Source organism: Oryzias latipes, chromosome 8 (assembly GCF_002234675.1).
Source record: "Oryzias latipes chromosome 8, ASM223467v1".
Classification (NCBI taxonomy): Eukaryota; Metazoa; Chordata; class Actinopteri; order Beloniformes; family Adrianichthyidae; genus Oryzias; species Oryzias latipes.
The window spans coordinates 3,725,972-3,740,471 of record NC_019866.2 but is presented as its reverse complement, the minus strand read 5'-3'; the positions used below and the strand labels follow the sequence as shown (position 1 = coordinate 3,740,471).

Below are 14,500 nucleotides of genomic sequence, written 5' to 3'. Positions count from 1 at the left end.
CTCTCTCTTTTCATGATTTGTCAGCATTAATTTATAAAAATATAGGTTTTCCCCTTCTGTTTTTATCTTCAATGTGTGCAAATTCAGCAGAAGTCCGTCCGCTCTCACCGATTCCTCCTTTTTTCCATTGTTCTCATCATTTTTCGTCATTTGAACCTTCAAACAGTTCGAATCAGCTTTTGTCCTCCCTTCTCTGTCTGTGTTTTCTCAAGCTTCCTTGGATTTCGCTGCTATTTTTTCGCTTTTTACAAGAGGCAGAATCGATTCGAGCAACCACCAAAGGGACGCCATTTCACCTTTTCTGATGATTTAAAAATCTACCAGGCGATAGCGCCGCTCACCTTTGTTTGCACGGGTTCAAGTACTTGGTGTATTTGATTTTCTGCAGAAGTAGCCTAAATACTTTTATGGAAGCACTCATAAAAACAGAAATTAAATCTTAATCTAGAGTAGGAAATCAAAAATTGAATGTATTTGGAGTTGAAGGTATAAACTCTTAGATGTTAAAATATCTAAGTGTTAACAATTAGTTTTAAATAAAAAATGTAAGTATAAGTATACAATCTCAGTGTCAAATGTAAAGTTACGTTTATTATTTACATATAACTATATTTTACACTGAGATTTTTCTTTTACATTTAAGATTAATCATTAATATTTAGATTGAATTTAGCATCAACACCTTAAAACGTCAACACCAAGTTACAGATAATACTTAAATTTGGGATGACAAATTGTGCAGCACATATGGAAAGAAATGTCTAAATGTGGTAAAATGCATGCATGATCTCACTATCATCTATCTGGATGAAGATTTTGTGTTGACAAAAGCACAATAGAAGAATAAAACCTCAGGAAGAAATAAAAGAGAAGGAAAAACTGCTCTGAGGAGAGCGACGGTCCCTTTGAATTTAAAGGTGTGAGGATGAGAGGAGGCAGCCACGCTGCTCAGATGAAATTGTACATTTTGATCATTGAAGATGAGACCAAACATTTCCATTGACACAATTACAAGGGTCTGTGGAGAAGACCCAATCAGAAAGCTTTTTTATTTAAAGAAAAGTAGTGCTTGATGAAATTACCCAGTTTGTTCGATAAGTGGAAGAAATTTAGCCTCCGTTGTTGTTATAGTAAAGGTTATAGTAAAGGTTTAAATAAGTACATTTAACCCCCATTCATTTGGGTTGTTTACCCCTGATCTGGGGTAAATTGAACTACTCCTTTTTGTTGTAGATCATTTTTTTGTCTTTAGTTTCTGTTGAAAATGCACAGCTTTCATTTAAAAAATGGTCATTATATAGTTGATTTAAAACGTTTGGTATCCCCGTATCAGTCATTTTTAGCTCAGATGTCAGAAAAATGTCAAATCTTCTTTTCCTTTTTTATTTTATTATTTATATTCTGGGCGATGCAGTCTGGATGTTGTTGCAGTTTGCTTCACGCTCGGCTGCCATCTGTGTCTCCTTCTTTGCTGATGGTCTACAGAAGTTGGAGTGCTAACAGGCTTTCAAAAAACTGCTGCCATAGAGATTTGCAGTTAGTCTGTGTTCAGTCGTTGGAGTGTGGAAGAAGTCAGGAGAAATGAGAAGATCGAGCAGCACACAATAAACCTGCAGCTCAGATTTAACCCCTTGATGCCTGAATTCATGTCCACTTAAGAAAAAAACAAAAAAACATTCACTTATGTTTTTGCTTTCCTGTAGACTTTAAAATGTAGTAATCTTGGGCCCGCAGGGTTTGGATGCATATTTGTATCAAGGGGGTTAAACATTATTTACTTAACAACCCATGCAGCTTCCGATTCAGACCTGGATTTAAAGCAATTTCTGATAGTTTTACCTGTAAAAAGCTAAATATTGGGCACAGTGGGGTAAGCGGTAAATGTTTTCCCCTCACAGCAAGAAGGCCCTGGTTCAAATCCCAGCTGGGACCTTTCTTTGTGGAGTTAGCATGTTCTCTTCAGGCACCCATACAGTTCAAAAACATGATTCATAATCTCATTGGCATCTCTAAATTGCCCCTTTGCCCAACAGTGCCTGGGTGGGCTCCAGCAAACCCCATGACCATAAGAGGGACTCAGTGAGTTCTGAAAATGGATTCAGAAAAAAAATCTAACCAACAGTTACTTTTCATCAATCAGAAATGATCATATAAAAGCTGTCATCGCTTAAATCTCAATTTGCTATTGAGACTCAGAATAACAGTAAATTAAACCGTGTTTCCACTGAGTGGTGCGGTCTGGTCCGGTCCAGTCCGGTATTTTGAGCGTTTCCATTATAAAATGGACCCATCAAGTGGTCCAAACCGTACCCTTTTTTGGTGCCCCTGTTGGTTGTAGGTCCATAGGAAAATGGGCGGATATTGGTGGAGGGATTGAGGAAGGTGTTGGGTGAGGGGGTTGTAGAGGAGAGTTTTTAGTCTGGGGGGGGGGGGGGGGGGGGGGGGGGGGGGGCTGTGGTTGCGTCCCCATCTTTGGTGGGAGGTGGGTGACTCCTGGGTCCTCTGGGTTCTGGCTCTGTCCTTGGCCAGCATCTGGGTATCGTCTACTCCCGCCCATTTTTTTTCTTTTCCCCTATTTTTCACACATCTCCCCCCTCCCTTCCCTCTGTAAAAAAGAAAATGTATATAATACATTAAATGTAATAAATTGATAAAGACATTATAACTAACAAAAAGGTTTGTACAAACATACACCTTGGCTAATAGAAGGTAACCTCTTATTGTAATAGTTAAATCTGTCCAACACAAAAGGCCTTCAGCTCTTATCTGTTTGCTCAGTTGTTGGACAGAACAGGTTAAAAAAAAAAGAAAAGAGAAATGGAATGAACCGGTTAGGATCGAGTGACTGTTGAAACCCATTGATTGGTTGAAGGTCGTCACGACAAAAGAAAGCTCCAAGAAAGCGGATGTATCCGCAATCTTCTCTCAATCGAATTCTTCATGAAGTACCAACAGCAATGTGGAAAAAAAAGAGCAGCTGGACCTCCATAGTTGTTGTTGTGACGGTACATCTTTAAGTGGAAGCGCTCACCTGAATTGCCTGGACCATTCTAAACCAGACCAGACCAGACCAGACCAGACCGCTCAGTGGAAAGAAGGCCTAAAATGAGCCCCATAATTACACGTCTACCAGCATTTTTTCTTTACAACAAAAAACTGATCTTCTGCCTTCAATATTAATTATTTTTAATTTACCTGAACTTGATTTTTCTCGCTAAACATTCATTTTCTTTAACCTTTCGAGTCAGCGTTGAGACAGAAATGCATGTCAAACCCAAAAACATAAAGTGTTTCATCTTTTAGTGATAAACAATCGGTTCAGACTTCTTTCCAGTTGATCTTTCTCCTCTCATTGGTCCTTCCTTCTTTGACGAGTGGAGTTTTTTGTGATGCAGCTGCTTGTTTTGGAGCGCAGCCTTCCAGGCTGAAGTGCTCCTGAAAAATCCAGAAGCGGCTCGTGGAGCCAAGCGGTGGCCTTCAGGGACAGATCTGTAATCTTGCTCACTGGTGCTCTGAAGTGGCTCCTTGGCTCTGTTCGGACTGATGGCAAGAGGAAGATTACAAGGTTTGTGACAGGGGTATTTTTGTCCCCTGTGTTTGCAGAACCTGCCTTATGGAGGAAAATCAACATGCAGCTGTGAGATATTTCAGGAAAATGTCTTTGATTTAAATTGGTTTTATATTTTTAAAAGAAATAATTTCAAAAGAAATAATAACCCCATTCATACAGAGAGCTGCTCCGACCTTACTTTGCACCTTTACCGTGTAACAGTTCTAACTTTTGTGATGCGGTTCTCATAGTCATGCAGGCGTCTGATGACCCGGTTCTCAGCAGAACACGGACGGTTCTGGGTGTCAGTCAGGAGTCAAGTGGGTGCAAATTACAGCCATCGTGGGTGTGTTTATACACGAGGTGTGAAGAGTATGTCATCATGACTGTTATGTAGTTCTGACAGTTAGGGAGTCTGTTTCCATGGAAACTGGAGTTTATCAGAAGAGTGTTGTGTAGGCACCTGAAACCAAGCCGAGAAGAAACTCATGAACTTCATCTTTGTTTTGACTGATTTCAGCGTCTCTCTGGAAATGATGGTGCTGCTGCCGATGCTGCGCCCTCTGATGCCGTAACGATGCCATTCAGCCCCCTGTCAAGTGACGAGGAGCAACAAAGGATGCTGGGAAACAGTAGGCTTCTCTATCCCGGGGCAGAAGACGAGGAAGAGGAGGAGGAGGAAGAGGAGGAGGGGGAAATGGAAGAAGACGAGCGAGACGAGGAAGTAGAGGAGGATGAGAATGGTGAGCTGGAGGGGGAGGAAGATGAGGAGGAGGAGGAGGAGGTGAGACGGGGAGGTCTGTCTCGGATGGACCGGGGTCAGGGGCACAGGCAGTCTGGGAAAACGTCCGGGCGGCCCGCGGCAGAGCGACGCTCGGGGAATCCAGGACACGCGGCAAACCCATACTCATCCAACCCCGGACCCCCCCACCAACAAGCAGCCAATCAGATGCAGCAGCAGAGGAGGCTGAAGGATCGCAACTCAGTGGCATCTGAAGATGCCCACATCGCCATGATGGTGTTCCGCATAGGCATCCCAGACATAAAGCAAACGGTGAGAGCACGCCCACACACAATCACTGCAAACCGCCAAGCACACAACACTGTCCCTGCAAGCTGTTACAAAAATGCATGAACACAAAAACACAGAGAGACACCTGACCGACCGGCCACAAGGACGGTGGCCCTGAAGTGCAAATCACATCAACAAATCACTCAATGCAAGAAACATATTTAAGACAATTTAAAAAAGCAAAGAAAATGATAATTAGCGATATGACATCTTAGAATTGGAAGTAAAAAACAGAAAAAGAAACAAAATTTAAATGAAATGTTTTAGAAAACACCAGTAATTTCCAGACATGAAATGTTATAAAATGAAACTAAAGAGGAAACAGGAAATGGTTGGTATTACAGGACGTCACTGATTGAAAGACGAGGTATGTTCAACAGAAAATTATTTCCGTGGGAATAACTTCTGAGAGAAAACAGCTTCTGGCCACCAACACTGCAACATTTGATGATTGCTCAAGCAAATCTTTACCGCACTTCAACCGTTTTTCTGCTTTCCCTCTTCTTTAAAACTCAAGCATCAGTGATTTGGACTTACAGGGGTCTGTCTAAATTTAACAACATTGGTCCTTTAATATCTTTGGTTCAAGAACTTTGGTTCAAAAAACTCTGTTCTTGCTAAAAATGACAAGGAAATGTATGGATTGGAATATTGTCGCCATATTGACATTAGAAGTTAAAGCATCAGGTTTTCTGATCCTGTAAAGATTTGGTCCCTGAAACTTTGCATGTGCAAAAGTGCAGAAGAAACTGTGCAGGTCTCAGAGGACCGTCCTTCTTTCACCGCATCAGCACTGAAAAAACCCCAAAGAGGGACCGATAATTGGCTAATCTGGGAGAGAATGACTCTCAAGGTGACTCAGGAAGAGGAAGGGAAGTGAGCGGCAGAGCCAAAGTGCATGAATGCAATTCTGAAAAAGCCTGCAAGCATGAGAGGATTCAGAGTCAAAGAGAGGGAAGTTGAAGTGAGGATGAGCTGGAGGTTAACAGAAGGGAAGCACAGCCACTTGGTAAATGTTGCCAAAAAGCTTTTAAATAGTGCAACAAAGCCTCCACTGAAGGCTCTGTTGGCCTGAAATGCATTTAGAAGGGCCGTCCAACATCATGATAGACCAATCTGCGGTTCTTCACCTTCCCGAAAGCGGTGTGACGTCAGGAGGCGAAGCCTTTATCAGAAGTCTAAATGGATAGATGCAGCTGCCTCAATGAACGGTACCTCTCCCACACTTCAACAGCACACAAAATTACAGCCAGCACCGCCAGACGCCCGTGATGCCCCCCCTCCCGCCTGGGTGATGAGTAATCTCTTTCAGTGAACTGTCGCCGGAGACACAATTGTTCTGATAATTGAATTACCAGCAGTGGGGAATCATTGCTGTGGGGGACCAAAGGTGAGATAAGTGCGAATGTGCTGCTGAAAGAAAATTTAGGTAAAAGAAAAACAGAAGTGCGGAGAGAGAGGCGAGGGACGCTCCTCTGCACAGAAAACACGAGACAGAGCGCTTTTGTTTTGGAGGAGCAGAAGGCTGTGGAGCTCACAGCATCAGCTGTCAGTCTTTTCTCTGCATCCGGCTCACATCACGTCCACATCACACGCAGGACAGAAAGCGGCAAATGGACTAAGTGTATTTGTGTCTTCCTGCATGTATTTGTGTTCATATATCAGGTTCACCACCACACTGCACCACAAATACCTCTCTGAACACTTCATCCTCCCACTGCTCTGTGATTTAGTATTGATCTTTGCTTGCGGTGGATGTGTGTGTGTGTGTGCTGGAAACCACAATATTTAGTCAGTTAAGACTAAAAACGTTTGCAACAAAATTAGCAAAAGTCAAAACCTCATAAATTAGGCAAAATTGTCCTTTTGAAGCATCAAAACACAGAGAAAATGCAGAGAGCTGATCGAAACGTTGGAGTAAAGAAACAAAAGCAAATGGAGAAAAATTTGCTTTAATTCTTGCAATGGCAGGAGCAGGTATTAGAGTAAGAAATAAAAGCAAAAAAAAAGTTTCCATTTACAAATGTTTTAATATTGGAGTAGCTTTGATTTTTTACTAGATCAAATAAGTTAATGAGTAAAATGTTTAGCTGCAAACCAATGTGTGTTTTTTGTCTGGAACTGGTGGTGTAGGACCAAGAATGCAGAGGTATGATCCTCTTTTAATCCATTTTCCAAGCGTTCCCCGTGGTCTTTAATTATGATTCTGCCGTTTTTAACCAAATAAAAAAAAAAACCTGTGTCGTTTTCTGGGGCATATTTTCTGCAAAGCGGCAGGAGTTCATTAGAAATTCACCTCTGAGTTGTGGATGGATGATGGCATGGAGCAGCCATGGCTTACGGCTCCTCACAACCCCAGCTTAGCATTAGCGTGCAACATAAATGGCGAGCAATGCGAGAACATATTAGGAATGTGGGCATGGTTAAAAAAAAAAAAACTCAGTTGCCAAGGAAATCAAAAAATTTACTTTTGCAGATTCTAATGATTCAAAAAATTATATAGACCCGTTCCTCACACCCACGGGAACAAAAAACAAAATGGTTGCTATGGAGATAAAGCCAACAGAAAAGCTACCATATTGAAAAGCTCTGACCATGGTGGCAGGGGCGGGGGCAGGAGAGTGAGGGGCATGTAGTAGCCGCTTAGCCAGCGGGGGTGGCTCAAAGGGGATGGCGGGGGCGGGTCCTACAGCGTGGCCTCATGGCTTTAATTCTACATGTATTGGTTGGTTAAATCTCACTGCGTCCTTCACAACTGTTTCAAAACTGGCCTCAGTTCATTTCTTGTGTTATTAATGTGGTGTATTGGATCCCTTTTTCTCATGTGAGTTTCAGGCTTCAGTGAGTTCATCTTTCATTCACTCTATAATGCTTCACACTGCTGAACAGCTCTCCACCTTCTGCTTTTGACTTGAAAGGCAAAGTTAGGAACATGAAGCTCCATTCATGCAGTTTTAGATTTGTGGGTGGGGTGTAGAGATGGAGAAAAGGCAAAAAGAGACATTTATTTAACTTGGAAAAAAGTTGTTTTACAGACTTGCTGCAAAGATTCATGAACTCCACATTTCTCCTTAAAGGCCGTGTCATACTGTTGCTGTGTACAATCTGTGCATTGTCCACAGATGACATTTTGGTATTTCGTAATACGTGTGTAACATACATGATCCACGCGTGTTTCTTGCGTTCGTCATTTGTCAATGAGCGCAGATGTCTGTGAGGGTCTTCACGTGAATTCGGTTTTTGAAATTCAATATTTTTGGTGGGTTGCAGTTCACGCATAGGTCTCTTGCAGGGCGGTGTCCGGCGCCGCGCGGGAGGCGGGTCGGGTACAGCAGGCGTGGATGGGACTCGGGGCAGGCGCCAGGTATTTCTTGTGGGGGTCTCCAGTCTGGGCGGGAGTCCTAGTAGCTGACTTAAACTTGGTGTGGATCAGGGGAATCTGACTGTTTAATTAAAACAAAGGATATCGAGGTCCCACTGCGGGAGCTGACCATGGTGCTGAAGCGGTGTGATTTCAGTTCAGTGCTCTGTCAAAGTGAAGAATATCAATAAAGCGCAGGTTTACATGCTCTTTGGGTGGTTTATTGGGACTTCTTCAGTGGTCCTTCCGTCCACGCTGGACACCACCCGGTAATAGACCTATGCATGAACTGCAACCAGCAGATAATTTTGGGCAACTCAAAACAGAATTCACATAAACCCCTGGACGCCTGAAACCGTCGACTTACATCTGCGCACATCAACGAATTACACACAAACCTAAGCAACACTTGTCAATTAAGTATAATACACATGTATGACGGAAGACCGAGGACATCCGTCATCCGTGGACAATGCGCACATTGTACGTAGTGGCAGTGTGACAGCGGGCTTTTAGGTCAGGGGAGCTGCAACCCAGCTCTCCTTTTTTAGCTCCATTTCTGCCATATTTTCAGTGAATTTTCCTTTTTTTAATCCCTTGTTTCTCTCCCTCCCCCTCTCTGATGTGTTGGGTGATGAGCCTCCAAACTCCCCGTGTATTTGGTCTGTTCTACATGTCAGCAAATTCCCTCTCAATATATTCTAATTGTTGGTTAATTGTGCTGAAATGAGACAGGGGAGTGGAAGCCCTGCACAAATGAACATATTAGGAAGTGAGGGAGGAGGATGTGAGTGGAAAAAAGTGCGTTCATGTGCAGCTTTTTCAGAGGATACACATTATAAAACAAATGAACTGGTGACTGTTCATTCATTTTGCAGCAGAGAAAACAGAGCTTTAAATCCTTCTGTTCTGAGTGTGAGGTGAAACGATGGAGCTCGGTTACAGAGTGACCTCCGCAAACTGACCATGACACTAATGTGGTCAGGAAAGTTAAGTATTAGGAAAAAAAGACAAAATATTGTCTTTTTAGAGGCAGAATGTTAGCTAAAAGAGACAAATAAAATCGACGCATGGAGGGAATTTAATCAGAAATGATGTTTTCTCCTTCCATGGAAAGTAACAACAGCAGATGAATGCTGGCAGCTGGACATTTTGTGCTTTTTGAAAAACCTGAAGAGCAAACTTAAAATGATTAACTTAAATGTTGTCTGCAGTCTTGTCAACATTGCAGAAAATATTCTCCTTCACTTTAGTCAGATCCACCCACAGAACGGATGCTAAAGCTGCACCAAACCCGTCTCTGCTAGATGAGAACCTGATTCCTTCTGCAGACACACAGTTCCGTCCTCCTGTGGTATTTCTCAGCAGACTGTGTGCTGCATTGATGCACGTGGATAACAAATCTGCTCTGCTTCAGTTAAAGGAGAGTTTCAGAAGCAGACAGGCAGGTCAGGCTGTTAGAATTAGTTTGTGTTAGTGTTTTGTAAGTGTAAAATACATAAAGTATCTGTGTTTGTATTTCTGACTGTGTGAAATACTGAACTAGAACATCAAAGGCAACAAGTCCCTTGAGACTTTTTTATTTTTAAAATTATTTGAAGTTTCTGTTTAGAAAAATTTGAAGGATTCTGTGGAAATATAAGGTTAACGTTTTTTGTCATTAAAGTCCCCCTCTGATCCTCTTTTGATCTATTGTAAAAGTTTTCCCAGAGGTCTTTTAGGGATAATTCTGCTGTTTTTAGCCCAAATGAAAAAACGTGTGTCGTTTTCTAGGACTTACTTTTTGCAGAGCAGCAGGACTTCATTAGAAATTGAGATAAGATCTTTTTCAAATGGCATTGCTCCACAACTATTTGAACAAAGAAACGCAATTTTGAGCTGAATTTTCTTTATATATGAGAATAATGAGAAAAATGCCACAAGAACATGTTAACACAATTTGAGTCATTGTTATGTCTTTCATTCACAGCTGTTCCTGAAACAAGAAAACTCACAGTTTAGGAGCAAATGTATATCCAAAAAGTAGCTGTTCTCTACTTTCTGCCACTAAAACATACGCATCAACTTCCTTTTCTAGGTGACATTATTTGGGCAAACCTTCAAAATCGAACATTTTTCAAATTGTATGAATTATTATGAAATATGTCTTCGTAGAAAAAAACACAATCTTTGAATAAAAAAGATTAAAAGGAAAAAACTAAGATGCAAGATGTGATGGACATTTCTGTTGTCTATAGAAAAATGTGAGAAATGTCAAGCAACTCTTTTTTTTTAACCCTCTTTTAAAATTGTATTTTATTTAAAAAAAAAGAAATACTAAATCTTATTTTAAACTGACCTTTTATATTGCTGTACTGTAAATATATGAGCTGCAAACACAAATTCCCCCACATTAAATTGAGGATCAAATTCAATTTTCTTTTGACTTAATTTTGTTTTATTCATGAAAAATCTGGAAAAAAAGTCATTTTACTTCAGTAAAGTAGAACCAAAAAATTCATGTTTTCCATATGTTTTTATGGTATGTTTCCTCCATAACTGTACATGAAGTGAGCGACCTTGGGAGCAATTTCGAGCAGATAACTCAGGCAGGCGTTTACTTCGGTTACTCCCCTAGGTCGGTTCAGTTAATCAACTCACCTGTTCAGCGTCCTATTTAAGTCCAGGTGTGTAAGCTTTTCATCCTTCTTTACTGCAGCGCTGCGTTTGTGGCCCCACCCACCTCCCCGGCTTTCACCTTTGAGCTCCTTTTAATCTCCGTTACCCAAAATTTTATGGAAATTTGTCTCATGAAATTGCACGAAGTCTTATGCCAAACTAAAGGAATGTGAAATGCAAAGTTAAAGGAATCTGAATGCATACTGAATGCATTACTGCATGAGTTGTCTGACTGAAATATTTACCATTGTCTCTGCATACATCAGTGACCTTAATGGTAAACTTTCACATCACTTTACTTTTTAATGGGAAATGTATGCAATCAAAAAGGAAAACTCATCTAATAATCACCATTAGGACCATTAGAAGAAATCTGAATTATTTGTTCTTCTAGCATGACCTAGTTCCTGCCTGTTGCTCTGAAGGAACCCGTACGCTGACCCTGGTAGGATTTCCTGTCTGACTTCAGGCATAAAGTGGATTCAAAGTTTTGTTAAGAGCAAGAGACACCAGATGCTACAACAAATATGAAATGAGAGCTACTATCACAGAGCTGACATCCCACCTGACCAACACTGATGCAGCATTTTCTGTGGAAGGAAACCTGAGCAGGTGCTGAGTGAGCACACACAACCAGCTTTTGAAGGCCTTTTTTAAAAGACCTACTACCATGAAAATCTGTGTTTTTAACATGTTCTTGTGGCTTTTTCTGATGATGGAGATCATAAATAAAGAAAGTACAATTTTTAGTTTTCCATTAAAATCGTAAATCAGAAGCAAATGTAAAAAATGCAGTAGCATTTGAGACAAAAAATACACTGGACGGGCCCACAAGCTCCCTGCTCCACTCCGCTCTGACGCATCCACCTGCAGACAAACAGATCCATGTACATCTTTGTTTTCCTCCTCTAAGCTGGAATCTGTATCCAAAATGTACGGCTGGATAACTCTGATATTGCCTGCCATATTTGTTGCGCCGATAATGTTAGGTTGGGGGTGTGAGGGGCTGCAAGCTAGCGTGTGAGAACATGTACAGGGAGCACTCAGTTATGGGTAAGGGGAAAGGGGGGGGGCACAGTTTAGAGGTGAATTTCTATTAAACTTTTGCCGCTCTGCAGAAACTGTGTCCTGGCTAAAAATGGCATAGTCATAATTAAACAACCAATGGGAACGCTTTGAAAATAGATTGAAGATGATTGGAATGGGTACTTAATTATAATCTTTTGTTTTCGGATAAACTTATAAATAAATACTTAACTAAATTTATTATTCAAATGCTTATTCATTAAATTAATATGAAACTGTGATCCGTTAGTTTACAAACGTTAGAATTTTAAATTATTATCCTGAACTTTTATTCCTTTGAGCTACATCTACCCTGTGAAACAAGGTGTCAGCTGTTGCAGAGGTGGAGTGTTTGACCTCTGATTGGAAGGTTTCAGGTTTGGTTGCTGCCTTACCTTTGTGTTAAAGTGTCCCGACACTGACAGGTGGTTACAGGTTGGCACCCTGGATCACAGTGGAGCCACCATCAGTGTGTGACTTTGTGTGCAGGAGTGAGTGGGATTGTGACAGAAAGGCCTTATAACATTTATATCAAATTGAAATAAACATATTTTTTCATGAAAAATGTACAAATGTGACATTTATTTATAAATATTTCTTTTTGTTATCTCCGGCCGATTCATGTTCTATGTGATATTTTCATCCTCTGTGTAGCAGCAGAGAAGAGGTTGGACATTATAACAATAAATCAACTGCAGAAGCAGAAAAATAAAAAGCGACAGCTGCAGCCGGTCCAAAGGAGACGACACAAACGCAGCTCGTGGCGCATGCTGCTCAGTTTCTTTTCACTCTCAGGTTTATTTGCTGTTAAAGGCAATGGTCCGTGAACACTAGTGTTCACAGCGACAGTCACGTTCCTCCTTCGGTTCTCTCGCAGCAGGAGTTCAGGGCTCCAATGTTTGCAAGTTTATTAGATGATCAAATCTGCACACACCCAGCCAAGCTGCCATTTGTCAGGCGAGCGCATTAAACAGCAGGAGACAAACAGTTTTTTCTCTGTTGTTTGAACTGAGCTGAATCTCACAAACTCCAAGGTGCACATTGTATCGTTCAGTCAGGAGTTAGGCTCAGACTAAAAGACAGGAGTGTGAAGAACTAAAGGACAGAGTCTAGGAGGCCTCTCCTCACTGCTGAAGAGGCTGTATGCTAATGACAGGAGGAGGTCCGGGGTCAAGAGATAAAAAGAAAGAGGATTTGAATGAGTCAAAAAGGGAGAAGTGCAGAAAGATGAGATAAAGAAGAGGAGAAGGGGCAAGCTAGGAGGCAAGTCTTTTAAGGTTAAATAATTATACAAAAAACAGAAGAAAGAAGTTCAATTGAGCTGTGTGTGCTTGTATTAAATCAGAGTTTATTTCCCCACAGATATTGTTAAAGAGACCCGTCCTCCTGCATTTGGCCTGCAGAGATGCTGGCAGTGAAAGAGGAGCGCCTCGTATTTCTGCATTTATAAGTGACAGAGCAGCTCCTGAGAAGATGGACGGGGAGGAGACGGAGAGGCAGGGAAGATAAAGAGCAGCATGGACAGAGAGAGTGGGTGGGTGTGTGTGAGCAGGGAGTAGTGGAATTGCAGCTTTAACAGACAGGATAGAAATTGCGATTTCAAATAAAAGATTTAAATGTTACAAAAAGCTATAAAAGACCCATTTTTAAGGCGTTCGCAGTGGTCTTATAATTATGATGGTCATTTTTAGCCCAAATCAAAAACAGTTGTTGCCGGAGGCGTTGTTGAGAGCGTTTGTATGCTCTCTCGCTAGGTTTCAAGAATTATGAATTAAGCACACAGTTTTGACTGTTTTGACTCCATAATACCAGTGGGGGTCTCCCGCTCCACCCGACCCCCGTCATCCAGATACGGCACGTGCAACTCGGTGTGCCCTTCTCTGGATCTCCCCAGTTGCAGCCAGTCTGGGGTCCCTGTCTCGGCAGGGGCCCCAGAGACAGAGACCCTGGGCAGGGACGTCACCATTACTGACAACTGCGATGGAGAGAATACAAATCACTTTGAAGTATAACTTAGAAGTGGTGCAGACCCGGAGAATCCGACTGTTTAATATATAAAAAAAAAAAAACATTGTTTGCTCGGCGGGAGCTGACCATGGTGCTGATGCGATGGTGCTCAGTGCCCTGAGTTTCAAAGTGAAGAAATTCAATGAAGCGCAGATTTGCGTGCTCTTTGCATTATTAGTATTTCTTTCGTGGTTTTAACATTGTTTATGATGATACATCTGGGAAGATTTTCCAGAAGAACTATAACTTTTTTACTTTTTACATCCATGTTCAAGGACGACCAGTTTTCATCTGTAGACAATGTGCAAATTGTACTTAGCAGCAGTTTGACACAGCCTTCAGTTCCTTATACTTTCATCAAATCTCTACAGCTTTACTATTTCCCATAAACACTGGTTTTTCAGAAGAAAACAAAATAGATGTCAGTCTTATTTCTTTCTTGGTGTTTTTTTTAAATTGAAAGTCAATAAATATGAAAAGTTTATACCACCTTAAACAGAAAAACATAAAAATGTTTACCATCAGCACTGAACTAAGTTTATTTTTTAAGGAAAATTTAATCAAAAGAAAATTATGTAAAAAATATTTGCAAATGACCACCTTTGCGATGTTTGCCTCAAAAAAATCCTGACAAATGTCTCGTTTCCATAACTTTGCAAGTCAATAACACGAGAATGTGTGTTTTTTTCTGGGTCATCTGAACCTATAGGATCATTTTGTTCTTGTTGTTTTTCTGATCCATGTCTCCATCTCAGTCAAACAGCAGAATAACTGTCTTTTCTCCACA

General features: G+C 41.2%; 1 protein-coding gene across 8 annotated transcripts in view; it reads left to right on the top strand.

Moving 5' to 3' along the window:
• Positions 1 to 14,500, top strand: part of LOC101165307 (SH3 and multiple ankyrin repeat domains protein 1) — an 83,727-nt gene that overhangs the window by 26,225 nt on the left and 43,002 nt on the right. For all 8 annotated transcript variants that reach the window (XM_023957350.1, XM_023957352.1, XM_023957351.1 and 5 more), the window contains exon 2: positions 4,071 to 4,604. In XM_023957350.1, coding sequence (XP_023813118.1) covers positions 4,128 to 4,604 — 477 coding nt within the window. In that variant the 5' untranslated portion in view covers positions 4,071 to 4,127. The remainder of the gene's footprint in view (positions 1 to 4,070; positions 4,605 to 14,500) is intronic.